Source organism: Lithobates pipiens, unplaced genomic scaffold (genome assembly GCF_037356315.1).
Source record: "Lithobates pipiens isolate NorthernLeopardFrog02 unplaced genomic scaffold, aLitPip1_a1.2 Scaffold_16, whole genome shotgun sequence".
Taxonomy (NCBI): Eukaryota; Metazoa; Chordata; class Amphibia; order Anura; family Ranidae; genus Lithobates; species Lithobates pipiens.
In genome coordinates, this window is record NW_027507748.1 from 322,200,336 (window position 1) to 322,220,186 (window position 19,851).

The 19,851-nt window shown below is 44.5% G+C and overlaps 1 protein-coding gene across 2 annotated transcripts in view; it reads right to left on the reverse strand.

The window, feature by feature from the left end:
• TEKT2 (tektin 2) overlaps positions 1-19,851 on the reverse strand; it is a 62,685-nt gene that overhangs the window by 11,721 nt on the left and 31,113 nt on the right. For both annotated transcript variants that reach the window (XM_077481718.1, XM_077481717.1), the window contains exon 7: positions 14,263-14,370. In XM_077481718.1, the coding sequence (XP_077337844.1) occupies positions 14,263-14,370 (108 nt within the window). The remainder of the gene's footprint in view (positions 1-14,262; positions 14,371-19,851) is intronic.

The window sequence follows — 19,851 nt, forward strand, 5'->3', positions numbered from 1 at the left end:
GGGGCTTTTCCACTTGCTTATCATAGTGTTTCTCCGATCTCCAAATCAAAGGGGGTGAGTATTTTAGTGGCAAAATCTGTTCCGTGGTAGTTTTTTAGGCGCAGCAGATGGACGCACAGGGCCGTTTTATCTTCCTGAAAGGGACAGTGTTTGGCAGGCAGGTCACTTTTGCCAACGTGTATTTCCCGAATACAGACCATGTACAATTCATGCAGGGTCTCCTCCCTGAGCTGCTAGAGTTTGCGGAAGGGATGCTGGTCTTTGGCAGAGACTTAAATTTTGCCATGGACCCAGCTCTCGATGTGTATAGGGGGGGCCTCTCATTTGTCGTACGCACGCTTAAAGCATCTGAAATCAGACCTCCATGCGCTGCGCCTGGTTGACCCATGGTGGCTGCTGCATGCTCAAGCCAGAGACTCATTTTTCTCGCATATTCCCGGTTGGACTATTTGTTGGTGTCATACAAAGATCTGTCCATGGTGGTGTCCACCTCCATTGAAGTCATCTCGTTTTCTGAACACGCACTGGTCCACCTGACTCTGCAGTTGGGTAATGTGTCGCAACCCCTGCCGTCATGGAAACTTAATGAGGCCTTGCTCCAATCGGAAGATACTCGGCCAGAGATTCTGAGTGCGTTGTGTAAGTATTTTTCCATCAAAAGAGACTCTGTGGCCAACCACCTTGTTGTCTGGGAAGCGCATAAGGTGGTGGTTAGGGGTGTGCTAATGAAAATAGGAGCCCGTCTCAAGCGGGACAGAATGCAGCGCTCGGAGGACCTCCTGGTCCTGATATGTAGATTGGAGTCCCTACACAAGGAAAGCTACGTTCCCTTCTATTTCAGAAGACTAAACAAAAGTTGGCCTGGGCCCGGTGGACTATGTTTGAGTTTTCGAACAAACCGGGGTCCTTGCTGGCAAGGGCCTTGCAGGGCCCACACACTCAGACTTATATTCCACATATCAAGGCGGCATCTGGCCAGAAACTGAGCACGTCTGCGGACATAGTGTCCAAGTTCCAGGCCTACTATGAGGGTCTTTACAACCTGAGCAGGCCACCTGCCCCTGACCCTCGCAACGGTGAAGGTCCAACTCCGCAGTCGTACCTTGCTTTCTCGGGTATGCCTTTCCTTCCCGGGGAGGTTCGGGACGAGCTGGAAGAACCCATTTCGGTCGAAGAGTTGGGGGTGGCCCTGGAGGCTTCGAAGCCTAGGAAGGTACCTAGCCCCGATGGCTTCACGCTGACCTACTATAAAACCTTCTTTGGGATACTGGGACAGCCCCTGGTCTCTGCCCTCAACTCCCTCGCTGATGGCAATTCCTTTCCGGTAGGCTCTCTCAGGGCCCATATCTCCCTCATCCCGAAGGAGGGGAAGGATCCACTGTGCTGTGGGAACTACTGGCCGATCGCATTGCTGAATGCGGATCTGAAGCTTTTCGCGAGAGTCTTGGCAAATAGACTGCTTCCACATATCCCCGGTCTCATCCATAGGGATCAAGCCGGCTTTGTCCCGCGGCGTGAACCCCGAGACAACACCATCAGAGTCCTAAACCTGATCCACGTGGCCAGAACCTCTAAACGGGCCCTTCTCTTGCTGTCGACAGACGCAGAGAAGGCTTTTGAGCGTGTGGACTGGTCATTTATCCGTGCCACCCTGGAACATATTGGGTTACGCTCCTCCATGCTCAGCTAGATATTATCCCTCTATTCAAACCCTACTGCACCAATGAGACGAGGTCTCCCTATTTTTCCATCAGGAACGGTACCTGTCAGGGTTGTCCCCTGTCTCCGCTGATCTTTATCTTGTCCCTTGAGCCCCTTTTATGCCATGTCCAGTGGAATGCAGGCATTATTGGTTATGCCAAGTCCTCGGGAGTTCACAAGGTGGCCGCTTTCGCAGACGACCTGATTTTCTTTCTAACGGACCCTCTTACGTCACTACCTAACCTGCTATTATCTCTTGCAGAATATGGATCTCTCTCTTTATTCCAAATTAACCTAGCTAAATCCTCCATCCTTAACATCACAGTAGGGAGAGATGTGGTTCGGTGCTTACGGGTGGCTTTCCCACTGAGGGGGGCGACCGACCACATTTGCTACCTTGGGGTGGATGTCACTCCGGACCCGGCAGCTCTCTACGTGGCCAACTTTGTGCCCCTGCTTGACCGTCTCAAGACAGACCTCCTGCATTGGCATACACTTACATCACAGTAGGGAGTTGACATGGTTTGGCTGCTGCAGTGCACTTCACTTAAGATGACCCTATTCCCGAAGATTTTGTATCTGCTACAGGCATTATCCATACATCTCCCTCCCACCTTTTTCAAGCGGATTGACTCTATGTTCCGTGCCTTTATTTGGTCACATCGTAAGCCATGCATTAGATTACAGCTCCTGCACCTGCCGAAGAACAGAGGTGGAGTTGGCCTCCCAGAAGTGAAAGCATATTATAGGGTGGCACACTTAACTAGGATAGTGGATTGGCATTGTCATGCGGAGGCGAAACACTGGGTCACCATGGAGGGGGAGGACTCGGGAGACACGATTGGGAGCAGGCCCTGGCTAGCAACACTCTTGTTGAGACATATATCAGACCACCCTACATTGGGTAGTACCCTGCGGGTGGCAAGGGAGGCCTTTCGGAGCTCTTCGGTGTCCCCGGGGGCCTCCCCAATGGTGCCAGTCCTGGGCAACCTGGAATTTGTACCGGGCCTCCAGAGCCCCTGCTTCCAATGTCTGAAGATAGGCGATAGGCAGCGGTTATGTGACTTTATAGGCCCAGATGGTCTGCTCACCCCAGAGGCGGGGACGCTGGCAGCGGACCCTCCACTGGACTTTTGGAGCGGCCTACAATTAAGGAATTTTTTACGTCAATGCCTGCGGCATTTCCCGCCTTCTCATGGAACTGGAGCAAATTTGCCACCGTGGGGAACCGGTGCAGCATTGTCTCTCGCTTCTCTACTCTGCTTTGACCTGTCCGGCAGAGGGATATGTCCCCCCCTTCGTGTCTAAATGGGATTTTACCCCAGACCAGAAGAAGAAAATCCTCCACTTTGCGCAGAAATCCTCCATGGCCACCAGAGTCCAGGAGACGTGCTACAAAATTACGACCAGGTGGTATAGGGTACCCTCCGTTCTCCATCGCATCTTCCCACAGGTGCCTGACCGCTGTTGGCGTTGTGGAGATGCGGAGGGAACAATGTTGCATGTCTTCTGGGCCTGCCCCAAATTGGCACCCTTTTGGCGCGAGGTGACTGGCACGATTGGCCACCTGATCGGTGTTTCTCTGGAGGGGAACCCAGCGGCTTGTCTGCTGCACCTGACAGAGCGACCCATCAAAAAGTACAGGAACTCTTTAACTATTCAGTTGCTGAATGCAACGAAGGCCTGCATCCCTTTGTGCTGGAGATCGGAGAACCCGCCAGCTAAGTCCCTATGGTTCTCTAAGGTGAACAAACTGAGAGATATGGAGGACCTCACGGCGACGCTGCATAACAGGGAGGAGGCCTTTCGGGAGACATGGAGACCATGGCAGCATTTCAATTACACTGAAGCCTACCTCCGGGTGGTGGCACCGGTTGCCCGATGAGGGAGGGCCCTTGTTCTCTTGAACCTCGTCTCCCCCCCTCCCCTGCGACTGGGAGATGCCCACAGTTACTATCTCACACCTTCTTGTGCTTTGTCTCTCTTAATAACCCTTCTCGGAATCTACCTTTCTTTCTTATATCCACTTTCCTATCTTCTGGTTCCTCTCCCTCCTTCCCTCTGCTTACCTTTCCCCCTGCCCAACCCTTGTACCCCCCCCTATATCCCCTCCCCCTTCCATTCCTTCTTGTTCTCTTACTCAGATGACATCTGTCAGTTTTTGAGGACTTGGATGGGTGGTGGGCTTCCCTGGAATCTATATGTCATCGATAGTGTACGCCCAGATCGACCAGGTAGCGGCCCATCACTGCAATGCATGGCCAGGCAATGATTACTGCTCACTTGGGTTGGCTTGAATTGCTTGGATGGTACTAGAGGTCCTGTAAAAGAGACTCGCTTCCAGTGTGGGAGTGCCTACAAGTCTGTTTACACCTAAGTTCGGGGCTGTTTATTGTATTTCCAGCCTAAGTGATACCATGGCTTTTGTTTTTGAAATTGTACTTGCTCTCTCAATGTTGTCCATGCTTCTGTTATATTTTCTTTCATTTAATAAAGGAATTACAAAAAAAAGAGGTGTGGGTCACGTGTTTGGGGTTCCAGAGTTGTTCGTGAGACCCGTGTGGTCTGTTCTGGTTCCAGGACCAGGGTAGCCATGTGAGGGGTCCCGGTCACGGGGTGTTCGACATCCCGCAACATGTTTCTGTTGGTGGCCCCTGATAGACCTGTCTGGTCTGGGGTAGGGATCCGTCTGTTCCCGAGTCTCGGAACCGGCTGGTCCGAGGCGCATTAACTGAGGGAGGATTCAAAGTGTCCGGGTGTGCTCTCAGCTTGGAGGTACACCACAGCTTGTGGAAGTGACCAGGGGAGGACTCTTCGGAGGAGGGCCAGCAAGTGGCATCCTGAGAAGTGCCTGGTTACTGAGTTGGGAAGGACATTGACAAATTCACAATTTTCCAGTACCATAAAGGAAGCGGGAAACGTTCCAGGTACGGTTGGAAAAAGGTTCCTGTATACTCTCAGTTGATTGTTCAAGTTTTGAGGGAACGTGCTGACTGCCATGATCTCTGGCTAGAGATCTGTTCAGCCTTGAAGTACCCAGCTGAGAGTGGCTACTCTCTGGGTGGAAATAGAGACTTTGCTAAACTTGCAGTTCAAGGTGCCTGAGTTCTTCAGCCGTGCCCTCTGTTCCCTAAGAGCCTGTGTTTGTGAAAGTTTTACTGCAAAATAAACCTTTTTGAAAGGACTTCATCTGTGTCAGTGTACAAGTCGTTGGGTATCAACCCTGGGAACCCCTAGATGCGGAGGAGCAGGCCAGGAGAAGGTAACCGGTAAGCCCATCAAGTCAAGGCCGCACAGCAAAGGTTGTGGCCGCTACAAGTCAATCACAATTAACATTGCTAGATATTCCCTAAAACATAGCAGTTTACTTTGTCGCTCACTTAAAGCCAAACTAAACACGCTTACAAAATTTTAGGCTTCCAGGAGTCTTAGCCATGATGTGCAAGTTTGCACAGCATATTTGCACATTATGACAGGGCACCCATCTCCAGCAATGCAAAGTCTGTGAAACAAAAGAGGGGATATTCCCGAGCTGCCTATATATACAGGGACAGGGACACTAGCTGCAGCAAACACTGAAAATCAACAAATGGTGTTGAGCTCTAGATAGTAATTCATCAAATAGTATGTACACAGCTACACACATATGGAATCAATCCTACATGCTAATAGCTCAGTACTCAAATAAACACATATAACCACTGTAGGCGGATAGGGTATAAAAAATGCAAGCGATAACAGTGACAGTAGTGAATTTCAATCTACAAGTAGATAGTCATAAAGTGCTAGTGCTGAAAACCACATAAATACTACAGGCATACCCCACTTTTAAGTACACAATGGGGTTTATTTACTAAAGCTGTAAAGTGCAAAATCAGGCTCACTTCTGCATAGAAACCAATGAGCTTCCAGGTTATATACCCAAAGCTTAATTGAACAAGCTGGGGTTAGAAGCTCATTGGTGTTTATGCAGAAGTGAGCCTGATTTTGCACTTTCCAGCTTTAGTAAATAAACCCCAGTGTGTACTTAAAAGTGGGGTATGCCTGTATTACTCCTGCAATTAGTAAACTTAGATCTCTATTCTTGGAGTGGTGAAATTTGGCGATGAAAAAACATATAGAGGGAGTTTCAGTTCAAGTGCAGTGTATAAAGGAGAAGGAAGAAAGGAAGTCCCTAACCGTGAAGTATGTAAGGGCTAAAAATATGTTTATTATAAAAACAGCCAATAGGGTACTCAAATTAGGAGTGTAAAACACAAACACAGCACCACGAGCAGAGAGCTCGCAAACCTGACGTCACTTCTGGTGCCTATCTGTTCCGACATGTAGCGCCATGGTCAAGTGACTTCATTCCCTGATTTAGCCCTTACTTCACGATTGGGGACTTCCTTTCTTCCTTTTTCTTTAAACACTGCACTTGAACTGGAGCTCCCTCTGTATATTTTCATCGCTGAATTACACCGACCCATGAAGAGAAATCTAAGTTTACTCATTGCAGGAGCCCGTATCCATCTGGCTGTCTCTATATAATATTTAATGCTGTTACCTTACTGACCATCTTATACAGAGGTGTAATTACACTGAAGAAACAAATCACTAAAGTCACATTATTCACTACCTGACCTGCACAAATCACTATTGGGAGCAGCACCATATATATTTGTAATAGTACTTATGTGGTTTTCAGCACTAGCACTTTATTACTATCTACTTGTAGATTGAATTTCACTACTGTCTCTATTATCACTTGCACTTTATATACCCTATCCGCCTACAGTTGTTATATATGTTTTTTTGAGTACTGAGCTATTAGCATTTAGGATTGATTCCTTATGTGTGTAGCTGTGTATATACTATTTGATTAATTACTAAGGATGAGCCCGATGTTCGAGTTGAACATAAGTTTGACTCGAACATTGGGTGTTCACTGAACAGCAAACATTATGCAGTGTTCGCGGGAAATTCGATAGCTGCCGAAACACTATGGGACACAAACATGAAAAATCAAATGTGCTCATTTTAAAGGTTTATATACAAGTTATTGTCATAAAAAGTGTTTGGGGACCTGGGTCCTGCCCCAGGGGACATGTATCAAAGCAAACATTTTTTTTAAAACGCCTGTGTTTTCGGGAGTAGTGATTTTTTTAATGCTTAAAGTGAAACAACAAAAATGAAATATTCCTTTAAATATCATGCCTGGGGGGTGTCTATAGTATGCCTCTAAAGTGGCGCATTTTTCCCATGTTTAGAACAGTATCGCAGCAAAATTACATTTCTAAAGGAAAAATTGTCATTTAAAACTGATTGCGGCTGTAATGAATTGTCGGGTCTCGGCAAAATAGATAAAACTCATTGAAAAAAAAGAGCATGGGTCCCCCCTCCCAGTCCATTACCAGGCCCTTTGGGTCTGGTATGAATATTAAGGGGAACCCTGAATCAAAAATGTAAAAAAAATTGCGTGGGGGCCCCCCTAAAATCCATACCAGGCCCTTCAGGTCTGGAATAGGTTTTAAGGGGAACCCTGCGCCAAAATGTAAAAAATAAATGGTGTAGGGGCCCCCCCCCCCAAATCTATACCAGACGCCTATCCAAGCACGCAACCTGGCAGGCCACAGGAAAAGAGGGGGGATGAGAGAGTGCCCCCCCTCCTGAACCGTACGAGGCCACATGCCCTCAACATGGGATGGGTGCTTTGGGGTCTGACCCCAAAGCTTGTCCCCATGTTGATGGAGACAAGGGCCTCATCCCCACAACCCTTGCCCAATAGTTGTGGGGGTATGAGGGTGGGGGGCTTATTGGAATCTGGAAGCCCCCTTTAACAAGGGGACCCCCAGATCCCAGCATCCCCCCATGTGAATTGGTAATGGGTTACATTGCACCCCTACCATTTCACAAAAAAAGTGTCAAAATGATAAAAAAAGACAAGAGACAGCTTGGGACAAGTCCTTTATTAAAAAATAAAAAAATAAAATTGTCCCGCAAGGAAAAAAAAAATGTTCCGCCTCCATGGGAGGCTCCCACCAACTGACGCTTTTTCTGGGTGACAGTCCTTATATAGCTGAAGGCAGGGCCACCTGGTGATGTAAACGGGTGACCTCGCCCCCTCTGACGCCATGGGGGAGGCCGTCATTAGGCGGGAGCCTCCCATGGAGGTGAAACAGTTGCAGCTTTTTTACCAATTCACATGGGGGGGTGTTGGGATCTGGGGGTGCCCTTGTTAAAGGGGGCTTTCAGATTTCAATAGGCCCCCGCCCGTATACTCCCAGAACCACCGGGCAAGGGTTGTGGGGATGAGGCCCTTGTTCCCATCAACATAGGGACAAGGTGCTTTGGGGGCCTACTCCAAAGCACCCTCCCCATGTTGAGGGGATGAAGTCTGGTACAGTTAAGGAGGGGGGCCCTCTCTCGTCCCCCCTCTTTTCCTGTGGCCTGCCAGGATGCGTTCTCGGATAAGGGTCTGGCATGGATTTTTACACCATTTTTTTTATTTTGGCGCAGGGTGGACTTTAGGATTTGAATTTTAGGGGGACCCGCACGCAATTTTTTTTGTTTTTTTTTGTTTTGTCCAAGCAGTTATGTACAATTAGGCATGAATTTTATGGCAGAATTGACACAGAAAATCCCTTCTACCATAATAATTGAAAATTTACTTAAAGCAGTGTTCTGCTTAAAAAAATTAAAAGTCAGCAGCTACAAATACTGCAGCTGCTGACTTTTAATAATTGGAAACTTACCTATCCCAGGGTCCAGCAATGTGGGGGATCGAAGCCCCGCTCAACTCCCCCTCTGCTCGGCGGCACTGGCATGTTAACTGTGAAGCCACAGCCAGGCATTTAGAGGTGAGTAAAAAAAAAAAAATCTCATTTTTTTACTTATTTTTTTAAGCACCTTAATATTTTTTTTTTCTTTTTGGGGTGGAACTCCACTTTAACTTTTAAGTTTAACTTTAAACAACGATTTAGAAAAGATATGAGCCACATAGGGATTGCATTGTTTTCAGTAGGCTCGCTGGCTTATAGACTTGATTTATGAGAAACAGCAGTAAAGTACAATTGTGTAGAAATGCAAAGAAGGTTACACAACCCAGGTATGTTATAAACAAATGTGGGTACCCTCAAGTACAGATATACATTTTACATTTTACAAAGAAAGCAGGTTTTCGAATATTAACACATATTGTATTGTTAAAGGATCACTAAAGGCAAATTATTATTTTTTTTAAAATAACAAACGTTATATTTACCTCCACTGTGTAGCTCATTTGCACAGAGTGGCCTCGAACCTTCTCTTCTGGGGTCCCTTTGCGGCTGTCTCAGCTCCCTCCCACAAGGACTCCACAACTTCATGCGAGCTCCTTCGCATAGTGTGGAGTGCTTGCGGGCGCCCTCCCGTGATACAGCGAGCGGCCGTAGCCACTCGCTGTATCACTTGACCCCGCCCCCCGGCGCGCCGCGTCATTGGATGTGATTGACAGCAGCGCAAGCAAATGGCTGCGCTGCTTTCAATCCATCCACTCTAACCAATCAACGGCCGCGGGACTTTCGAGGGGTTAGGTAAGTAAAACGGGGGGGCTGGGGTGGCCGGTATTGTCAGATGTTTTTTCAGCTTAACCACTTGCCGACCGCCTCACGCCGATGTACGTCGGCAGAATGGCACGGGCAGGCATAAGCACGTACATGTACGTGATTTGCCTCCCGCGGGTCGGGGGCCCGATCGGGCCCCCGCCCGGTGCCTGCGGCGGTCGGTTTTCGTTCGGGAGCGATCCCGGACGAGGGGACGGCCATTCATTCATGGCCACCCCCTCGCGATCGCTCCCGACGAATGGAAATCCCCGGTGACATCACTTCCTCTCCTGTAATGTAAACACAGGAGAGGAAGTGATGTATTCTCTCCTCCGTGTCGGTATTTTTCGTTCCGACACGGAGGAGAGCGGATCAGTGAGTTGCACCAACACATCCCACACACAGTAGAACATGCCAGGCACACTCACACCCCCCCTTTACCCCCCGATCACCCCCCCAATTACCCCTGCCCCCCCAGTCACAGTGACACCAATGTCATTTTTTTTTTTTTTTTTTTTTTTTTTGCATTGGTGTCATTTGTGACTGTAATAACTGTTAGGGCAGTTAGGGTTAGCCCCCTTTAGTTCTAATGTACCCCCCTAACCCCCCCAATAAAGGTTTAACCCCGTGATCACCCCCCGTCGCCAGTGTCACTAAGGCTGGGTTCACATTGCAGCGGTTTATGAGAACGAATGTGATTCGCACCGCACTGCAGTGCAAATCACATCCGATCTCTGTGCGATTCGAGTTCAGCCATTCGCCGCACCCGCCGCACCCGCCACACCCGCCGCACCCGCCGCAAATTCGCACGGGACCCTTTTTTTGGCCCGCAGCAGAATCGGATCGCATGGGTGTTCACACCATGCGATCCGAGTTTGCAGATCGCACTGCGATATGCGAACTGATCTGGGGGTGTCAGTAACATTTCACTGACACTCCCAGCAGTTCGCATAGGGCAGTGTGAACTGCCGCCGGGAGGCATGCGATGCGGGAACCCGCCGCGGATTCGCGGCGTTTCCGCATCGCTCCAGTGTGAACCCAGCCTAATAAGCGATCATTTTTCTGATCGCCGTATTAGTGTCACAGGTGACGCTAGTTAGGCAGGTAGGTATTTAGGTTCGCCGCAGCTTTTTATAGCGCTAGGGACCCCCATATACTACCGCATAAAGCCCCCTGATTGCCCCCTAGTTAACCCTTTCACCAGTGATCACCATATAACTGTTACAGGTGACGCTGGTTGGTTAGTTATTTTTTTATAGTTTCAGGGCACCCGCCATTTATTACCTAATAAAGGTTTAACCCCCTGATCACCCGGCAGGTGTCATTTGTGACTAATAACTGTTAGGGCAGTTAGGGTTAGCCCCCTTTAGTTCTAAGGTACCCCCCTAACCCCCCCAATAAAGGTTTAACCCCGTGATCACCCCCCGTCGCCAGTGTCACTAAGGCTGGGTTCACATTGCAGCGGTTTATGAGAACGGATGTGATTCGCACCGCACTGCAGTGCAAATCACATCCGATCTCTGTGCGATTCGAGTTCAGCTATACAGATAGTATGGCTGAATTCGTGTCGCACCCGCCGCACCCGCCGCAAACTCGCACGGGACCCTTTTTTTGGTCCGCAGCAGAATCGGATCGCATGGGTGTTCACACCATGCGATCCAAGTTTGCAGATCGCACTGCGATATGCGAACTGATCTGGGGGTGTCATTAACATTTCACTGACACTCCCAGCAGTTCGCATAGGGCAGTGTGAACTGCCGCCGGGAGGCATGCGATGCGGGAACCCGCCGCGCATTCGTGGCGTTCCCGCATCGCTCCAGTGTGAACCCAGCCTAATAAGCGATCGTTTTTCTGATCGCTGTATTAGTGTCACAGGTGACGCTAGTTAGGCAGGTAGGTATTTAGGTTCGCCGCAGCTTTTTATAGCGCCAGGGACCCCCATATACTACCGCATAAAGCCCCCTGATTGCCCCCTAGTTAACCCTTTCACCAGTGATCACCATATAACTGTTACAGGTGACGCTGGTTGGTTAGTTATTTTTTTATAGTTTCAGGGCACCCGCCATTTATTACCTAGTCTCACTAGTGTACCCCTAAATTTAGGGGTGTCTACTTTCTAAAATGGGGTCATTTGGGGGGGGGGGTTTGTGCCATCTTGGCATTTTATGGCCTTCAAAACTGTAACGCCCTTAGAAAGCCTGAAGGCGGTGCTTGGTTTTTGGGGCCCCGTACGCGGCTAGGCTCCCAAAAAGTCCCACATATGTGGTATCCCCGTACTCAGGAGAAGCAGCAGAATTTATTTTGGGGTGTCATTTCACATATGCCCATGGCATGCGTGAGCAATATATCATTTAGTGACAACTTTGTGAAAAAAAAAAAAAGTTTGTAATTTTCCCGCAACTTGTGGCAAAATATAAAATATTCCATGGACTCAACATGCCTCTCAGCAAATAGCTTGGGGTGTCTACTTTCTAAAATGGGGTCATTTGTGGGGGTTTTGTGCCATCTTGGCATTTTATGGCCTTCAAAACTGTAATAGGTAGTGAGAAGTGAACTCAAAAAATTACGCCCTTAGAAAGCCTGAAGGCGGTGCTTGGTTTTCGGGGCCCCGTACGCGGCTAGGCTCCCAAAAAGTCCCACATATGTGGTATCCCCGTACTCAGGAGAAGCAGCAGAATTTATTTTGGGGTGTCATTTCACATATGCCCATGGCATGCATGAGCAATATATCATTTAGTGACAACTTTGTGAAAAAAAAAAAAAAAAAATAAAGTTTGTAATTTTCCCGCAACTTGTGGCAAAATATAAAATATTCCATGGACTCAACATGCCTCTCAGCAAATAGCTTGGGGTGTCTACTTTCTAAAATGGGGTCATTTGTGGGGGTTTTGTGCCATCTTGGCATTTTATGGCCTTCAAAACTGTAATAGGTAGTGAGGCGTGAAATCAAAAATTTACGCCCTTAGAAAGCCTGAAGGCGGTGCTTGGTTTTCGGGGCCCTGTACGCGGCTAGGCTCCCAAAAAGTCCCACATATGTGGTATCCCCGTACTCAGGAGAAGCAGCAGAATTTATTTTGGGGTGTCATTTCACATACGCCCATAGCATGTGTGAGCAATATATCATTTAGTGACAACTTTGTGTAAAAAAAAAAAAAAAATTTTTTTTTTGTCATTATTCAATCGCTTGAGGCAAAAAAATAAAATATTCAATGGGCTCAACATGCCTCTTATCAATTTCCTTAGGGGGTCTACTTTCCAAAATGGGGTCATTTGGGGGGGTTTTGTACTGCCCTGTCATTTTAGCACCTCAAGAAATGAGATAGGCAGTCGTAAACTAAAAGCTGCGTAAATTCCAGAAAACGTACCTTAGTTTGTAGATGTGACAACTTTTGCGCAAACCAATAAATATACAATTATTGACTTTTTTTTTACCAAAGACATGTGGCTGAATACATTTTGGCCTAAATGTATGACTAAAATTGAGTTTATTGGATTTTTCTAATAACAAAAAGTAGAAAATATCATTTTTTTTCAAAATTTGCGGTCTTTTTACGTTTATATCGCAAAAAATAAAAATCGCAGAGGCAATCAAATACCATCAAAAGAAAGCTCTATTTGTGGGAAGAAAAGGACGCAAATTTTGTTTGGGTACAACATTGCATGACCGCGCAATTACCAGTTAAAGCAGCGCAGTGCCAAAGTGTAAAAAGACCTCTGGTCATTTACCAGCAAAATGGTCCGGTCTGAAAGTGGTTAATGCATAGAATGCATTAAGGTGAAAAAACTTTTACCTTTACAACCCTTTTAAGAATATTTACATCAAGGTAATCTCCTTTATGTGTTAAAAAGAGACAATGATAAGAATTAACAAGCCATCCTTTACATGTAAAGGCTTGTGTACATAAATTAAAATAATAAATGTTTTCAGGCACATGCAGTTTGCATTTGTGATACATTTGAGATACGTAGGACTCCTTTTGACCTGTTTTTTGAGTTCAGACTGAGTCGCTGGGCTGTCTTTACATTCTCACTGATTTATGGGTGGAATCACATTCCTGATGGCACCTTAAAAATCTCCTTTCGTGTTGTGAGTTCTGCCTGTCCATTCAAAAAAATACAAGTTCTTCTGTGAATGGTGGCAGTGGCAAACAAGTGCCCTCCTGTAGTCACTGTGCAGAGGGGCATTCACTTGGCACAGGACCCGGAAGATTGCCACTATCATTGTAGTAATGTTGGCTGCTACAATGATTGTCCTCATCGCTCGTGGTCCCTCAGGTATGAGAAATGCATGCTTACATTGGTCCAGTTTGAACCAATTTACAGCGGTTCTAAAGGCTCAAGGTTTACTTTCCCCTTTTATAAGCAGGAAGATAAAACATCTCTGTGCAGCAGCCCCCCAGCTCCCTCTAATACTTACCTGAGCCCCATCGCAAAACAAGCAATGTGCACAAGAGTCCCGGCTCTCTGGAGGCAGCGGTGGCAATTGGCTCCTGCTGCTGTCAATAACAGCAAGTGACCCAATGAGGAGAGAGAGAGGGCGGGGCTGAGCCATGGCACTGTGTGTGAATGAACACGCAGAGCAGTGGCTCTGGAGCGTGCTTGGGTGCCCCCATTGTAAGCTACTTGATCTGGGGGCACTTGACAGGAGGGAGGGGCCAGGAGCGGTGGTGAGGAACCCAAGAAAAGGAGGATCGGGGCTGCTTTGTGCAAAACCACTGCACAGAGCAGGTAAGTATAACATGTTTGTTATTTTTATTTTAAAATATAATCTTTAGTATCACTGCAATAAAGATCATACCTGGAGTCCAGCTTTGATTATTATTATTATTATTATAATTATTATACAAAAGGAATAGTTTATAGTTCTGTAGCTGTGTTTTTCACTTGAAGTGGTCATAGAATTCATCCCTCTCTACAGTAGTATCTTTCTAGTATCTAGTACTGTTGAAAACAAAAGAAAATAACATAACTTGAAAAACAGACTATATGGAAAACTTACACTTTTCTCTTGCCATTTGAGTTCATTGTGAGCTCTTTCAAATTCATGGATCCTCTTCCTAAAAGCAAATTCCACAGCTTGTCTCTGAGCTTCCAGTTCATTATTAGTCTGTCAATGAGGAAGCAGCAACTCTATTTAATCATTTCAAGACAGGACACCTTCACCTCTTCCACCTTCTATGACAATTACTCAGTCATGCAACACTGTACTCAAATAACATTTTTATAATTTTACAAACAGAGACTCATTTTTGGTGGTATTTAATCACCACTGAGTTTATTTTTAAGGAAAAAAAAAATCCAAAAATTTGGGGGAAAGAAAACAAATTTATGTTATACATTTTTGCAAACAAATAATTTGTCTTCATAAATGTGGGCCAAAATGTAGTCTCCTAAAGTCTACCTAAAGTTTTGAAAAAAACAAAAAACTTTAATTTCTTAATTTTCAATATTTTCTTCCTTTCCTAACAAGAATTTCCATGCTATCCCCCCTTTATCAAAAAGAATAAATAAATAAAAAGTAAAGATTTTTTTGCTGGAATTAGGCCTCAAGTATAACTACAGGTAAAACTTTATTTTTGGTTTTGGATAGCATGGAGATTAGAATGCTTGTCAGATTCACCCTCTCTATTTGTCCTCTTTACCATTATCATCAAAAGTGAATGTAAAACAAGATCCCAAATTTTGGGTTGTCCCCAGAAAACTAATAGAGGGGAAATCTTCCAATGGAGAAATAGTTCTGGTGACCTGGGTCCACAAGGAATTTCCCTAATTTGCAGGGATTTACTCTCACTTCCTGTTTGGCTATGGTACAGGAAATTAAGGGAAATCTCAGCAATGGGACACAAACGGCGGAAAAAATCTGACAGGAATTATAACCCTCCCTTACTCTATCAAAATGAAATTAAAAGTTTCCCCTATAGTTCTACTATGAGGGCACTGCTCTTGAAGCTTCGGGTCACATCACATGAAACCTGTCATCTATAATAGGCAGAATATTGTACATGTTAGGTAATATACCTGATCACTACCTACGGCCTACCTAATTAACCGAAGTGAACATAATATTAGAGTTTAAATCTATTTTAAGACATCTCTGTATTTCATGGTACTACTTAAACATTACTGTTTCAAATGTAGAAGGATCCATGCTTTAATCTATTCTTTTATGACATACTACTTAATACAGTGATACCTTGGTTCGCGAACAGAAGAGTTCACAAAAATTTGCTTTGGTTCACGAACTCCGCTTCGGTACACGAACATGAGCCTCGGCCATCTTCCCTGCTCTGACACATTCATATTGAGAAGAGCAGTGCAAGATAAGAGTCTTAAGAGAACCAGTCCACTCAGATAGGGGTTTCTGCCCCCTGACTACCATGAGGGTGGGCTCACTTGATTGGGAATCATCATAAAACAGTTCATATGAATTCTACAACTTTATTGTGCCCTCAGATGATCTTTTTCTGGATGCACAGTGCTTTTTTTCTGGCCCCTAGATTAGTCATTTAAATTGGGGTTTGGGAAAACAAGTATTAAAGAGGAGCTATAGTTTTTTTTTTCTTTTTAGATGTACACATGAAACAGGTCAGCTTAATGTAAAAGACCATATGTAATATACAGTGGTACCTTGGATTACGAGCATAATTTGTTCCAGAAGAATACTTGTAATCCAAAGCACTTTTATATCAAAGCGAGTTTCCTCATAGGAAATAATAGAAACTCAGATAACCCGTTCCAGTGGCACTGCTAGTGTATGCAGTACCGCATGTAACCAGAGGCGGGGGGCGGTGACATTCAGAAACACTTGGAGTGTTTCCCAGTGGCTCTGAGTGTCACCTCTGGCCAAATGCAGAACTGCACACCCCAGAGGCTTGAGACAATGCTCGCAAACCGAGTCAGGTTTTAAAAAAATAATAGTTCATATTGCGAAATGCTCGTGAACTGCATTACTAGCAATCTGAGGTATTACTGTATGTTTAAAATCCTTTTTTTTTTGTACATAGATTTCATAATTTTACTCTATATATAAACAAAAAAAGTTCAGAATGGCATAACTTGATTTACATTGAACCCTATGGGAAAATTTGCCTCAGTTCACAACTGATTCGGTTGGCGGAGTCGTTTTATGAATTAAGTTTGTGAACCAAGGTACCACTGTATGCAGTACCACACTGCCTGAAATCAGAAGAAAATATTCTGCTAATGGTACCAGAGAACCATATTGTATATGCTCCAATTCGGCATGCATAAATTGCACTTTTTGTTGGCTTTGTTTATGCAAGTGACTGAAACAGGTACTGCATGTTGTCCATAGCTTTCAATCACATTCCTATTATACATTGAGGTGTGCTTACCAAAGGCAGCACAATTTGTAATTGAAATGATAATTTTTTATTTTTTTCTGTTTTAGTGTTTGAACCTTGGTCCCTCGGTCCTCCAGTCCTCCAGGTTCTCATATACAGTAATGCTTTTTAATTATAAATTAGAAAGGAAGTTTGCCATAAGAACATATAAGCTCTGCATGCTTGATACATACAGTGCCTTGAAAAGTATTCATACCCCTTGACATTTTCCACATTTTGTCATGTTCCAACCAAAAAATTTCAATGTATTTTATTGGGATTTTATGTGATAGATCAACACAAAGTGGCACATAACTGTGAAGTGGAAGGAAAATGATAAATGGTTTTCAAAATATTTTACATATAAATATCTGAAAAGTCTGGCATGCATTTGTATTCAGCCCCCCTGAGCCCCCCCCCCCCCCCCCCCGAGTCAGCAATTACAACTGCAAGTCTTTTTGGGGATGTCTCTACCATCTTTACACATCTAGAGAGTGACATTTTTGCCCATTCTTATTTGCAATATAGCTCAAGCTTTGTCAGAATGGATGAAGAGCATCTGTGAACAGCAATTTTGAAGTATTTCCACAGATTCTCAATTAGATTTAGGTCTGGACTTTAACTGAGCCATTCTAACACCTGAATATGCTTTGCTCTAAACCATTCCATTGTAGCTCTGGCTGTATGTTTAGGATCGTTGTCCTGCTGGAAGGTGCACCTCCACAACAGTCTAAAGTCTTTAGCAGACTCTAACAGGGTTTCTTGTAAGGTTAGCCTGTAGTTGGCTCCATCCATCTTCCCATCAACTCTGACCAGCTTCCCTGTCCCCGCTGAAGAAAAGTATCCCCACAACATGATGCTGCCACCACCATGTTTCACGGTAGGGATGGTGTGTACAGGCAGATGTACAGTGTTGTATAATGGGTACTCCCGCGCTACTATGGAATGGTAAAATATATGTATGAGGTGCTGCAGACACCATATAAGTCAAACACTACTCAATGTGAAACAAATGGCAAAGTGATTGGTGTTACGCTCCTAACAAAATGATAAATTATTAATAACGTGAAAGGAATTCTCAATGCGAACAATAAAACTGAGTCCATTACGTGACAAAAATTCATCAATAAATATATATAAAAGCAATCCACTGTGTCATAAAGTAAACGTCATCAGAATATAAGGTGCTAGCGTGCAGACGGGTAATCACATGCAAGTGTGAATAAAACAAAAAAGTATAAACACAGAGACAATCGTGACTGTGATTTTGAATCAACCGCGAAAAAATAAATAAATAAACAAATTGATGAATTTAAAATATGCCAAAATAGAAAAAGAAAGGGAAATATCAGTCCAAGATATATAAGTAGAAAGTTGGACAATAATCTGGGTCCAAAGTACAAGGTGCAGGTTGGGTGGATGTTCTACAGGAACAGCGTGTGGAAGTTTTTTAGAAGATGCATTTCAACTCTGACCAGCTTCCCTGTCCCTGCTGAAGAAAAGCATCCCCACAGCATGATGATGCCACCACCATGTTTCACTGTGGTGTGTTCAGGGTGATGTGCAGTGTTAGTTTTCCGCCACATATAGCGTTTTGCTTTTAGGCCAAAAAAAGTTATATTTAGGTCTCATCTGACCAGTGCACCTTCTTCCACATGTTTGCTGTGTTCCCCACATGTCGCCTCGCAAACTGCAAACAGGACTTCTCATGGCTTTATTTCAACAATGGCTTTCTTCTTGCCACTCTTCCATAAAGGCCAGATTTTTGGAGTGCACGACTAATAGTTTTCCTGTGGACGGATTCTCCCACCTGAGCTGTGGATTTCTGTTTCTTTGATTAATGCTCTCCTTGGTTTAGGTTTAGGTGGACAGCCATGTCTTGGTAGGTTTGCAGTTGAGCCATACTCTTTCCATTTCCGATGCTGGATTGAACAGTGCTCAGTGAGATGTTCAAAGCTTGGGATTTTTATTATCACCTAACCCTGCTTTAAACTTCTCCACAACTTTATCCCCGACCTGCTTGGTGTGTTCCTTGGCCTTGATTATACTGTTTGTTCACTAAGGTTTTCTAGCAAACCCCTGAGGGTTTCACAGAACATCTGTATTTATACTGAGGTTAAATTACACACAGGTGGACTATATTTACAAATTCGGTGACTTTGGAAGACAATTGATTCCACTAGATTTTGTTAAGGGTATCAGAATAAAGGGAGCTGAATACAAATGCACGCCAGACTTTTCAGATATTTATTTGTAAAAAAAATTGAGAATCATTTATCATTTTCCTTTCACTTCACAATTATGTGTCACTTTATATTGGTCTATCACATAAAATCCCAATAAAATACATTTACGTTTTTGGTTGTAACATGACAAAATACAGAAAATTTAAAGGGGTGTGAATACTTTTTCAAGGCACTGTATATAATAATATATATTGATATAATTTATTATTTATTATAGGTACTAATATATAGTGCCAACAATTTACACAGCACTTTACATATATAGTATATTCACATCAATCCCTGCCCTCAAGGAGCTTACAATCTAAGGTCCCTAACTCACATTCGTACATACACATACCAGGACCAGTTTAGATAGGACCCAATGACCTACCACCGTGTCTTTCCAGTGTGGGAGGAAACCTACACAGGCACAGAGAGACCATGCAAACTCCAGGCAGGTAATTCTTTGGTTGGGATTTAAACTGACGGCCCTGGTGCTGTCAGGTCGATAGCGGAGGCAACCAGATCCTCTCCCTAACCTGACATGGGGATGAGTGAAGGGAAGATAGCCCCCACCCATCTCCATATCATTGCAGGGGGGAAGCAACATCAAAACATCACTTCCACCCACAGCCCTTAAAGGGCCATTTTTTTTTTTTTTAAATGACAACATTTTATATTTTATTGCATTTTAGTGTAAATATGAGATCTGATGTCTTTTTGACCTTTTCTCATACTTAAGAGGTCCTGTCATGCTTTTTTTTCTGTTACAGTGGATGTTTACATTCCTTGTAATAGGAATGAAAGTGACACAATTTTTTTTTGAACAGTGTTAAAAAATAAAATAAAAGGTAAAATAAATAAGAAAAAATATTTTTGTTGAGAAAAAAACACTCTCCTCTGGATTTTAACAAACTTTGTTGCAGATTCCTACCTTTTGTTATTTTGAAGAAATAGCTGTTTGCTTGTCTGTCTCCATGTGTAAAGTGAATGTAAATGGGAGTGATTATGTAATTA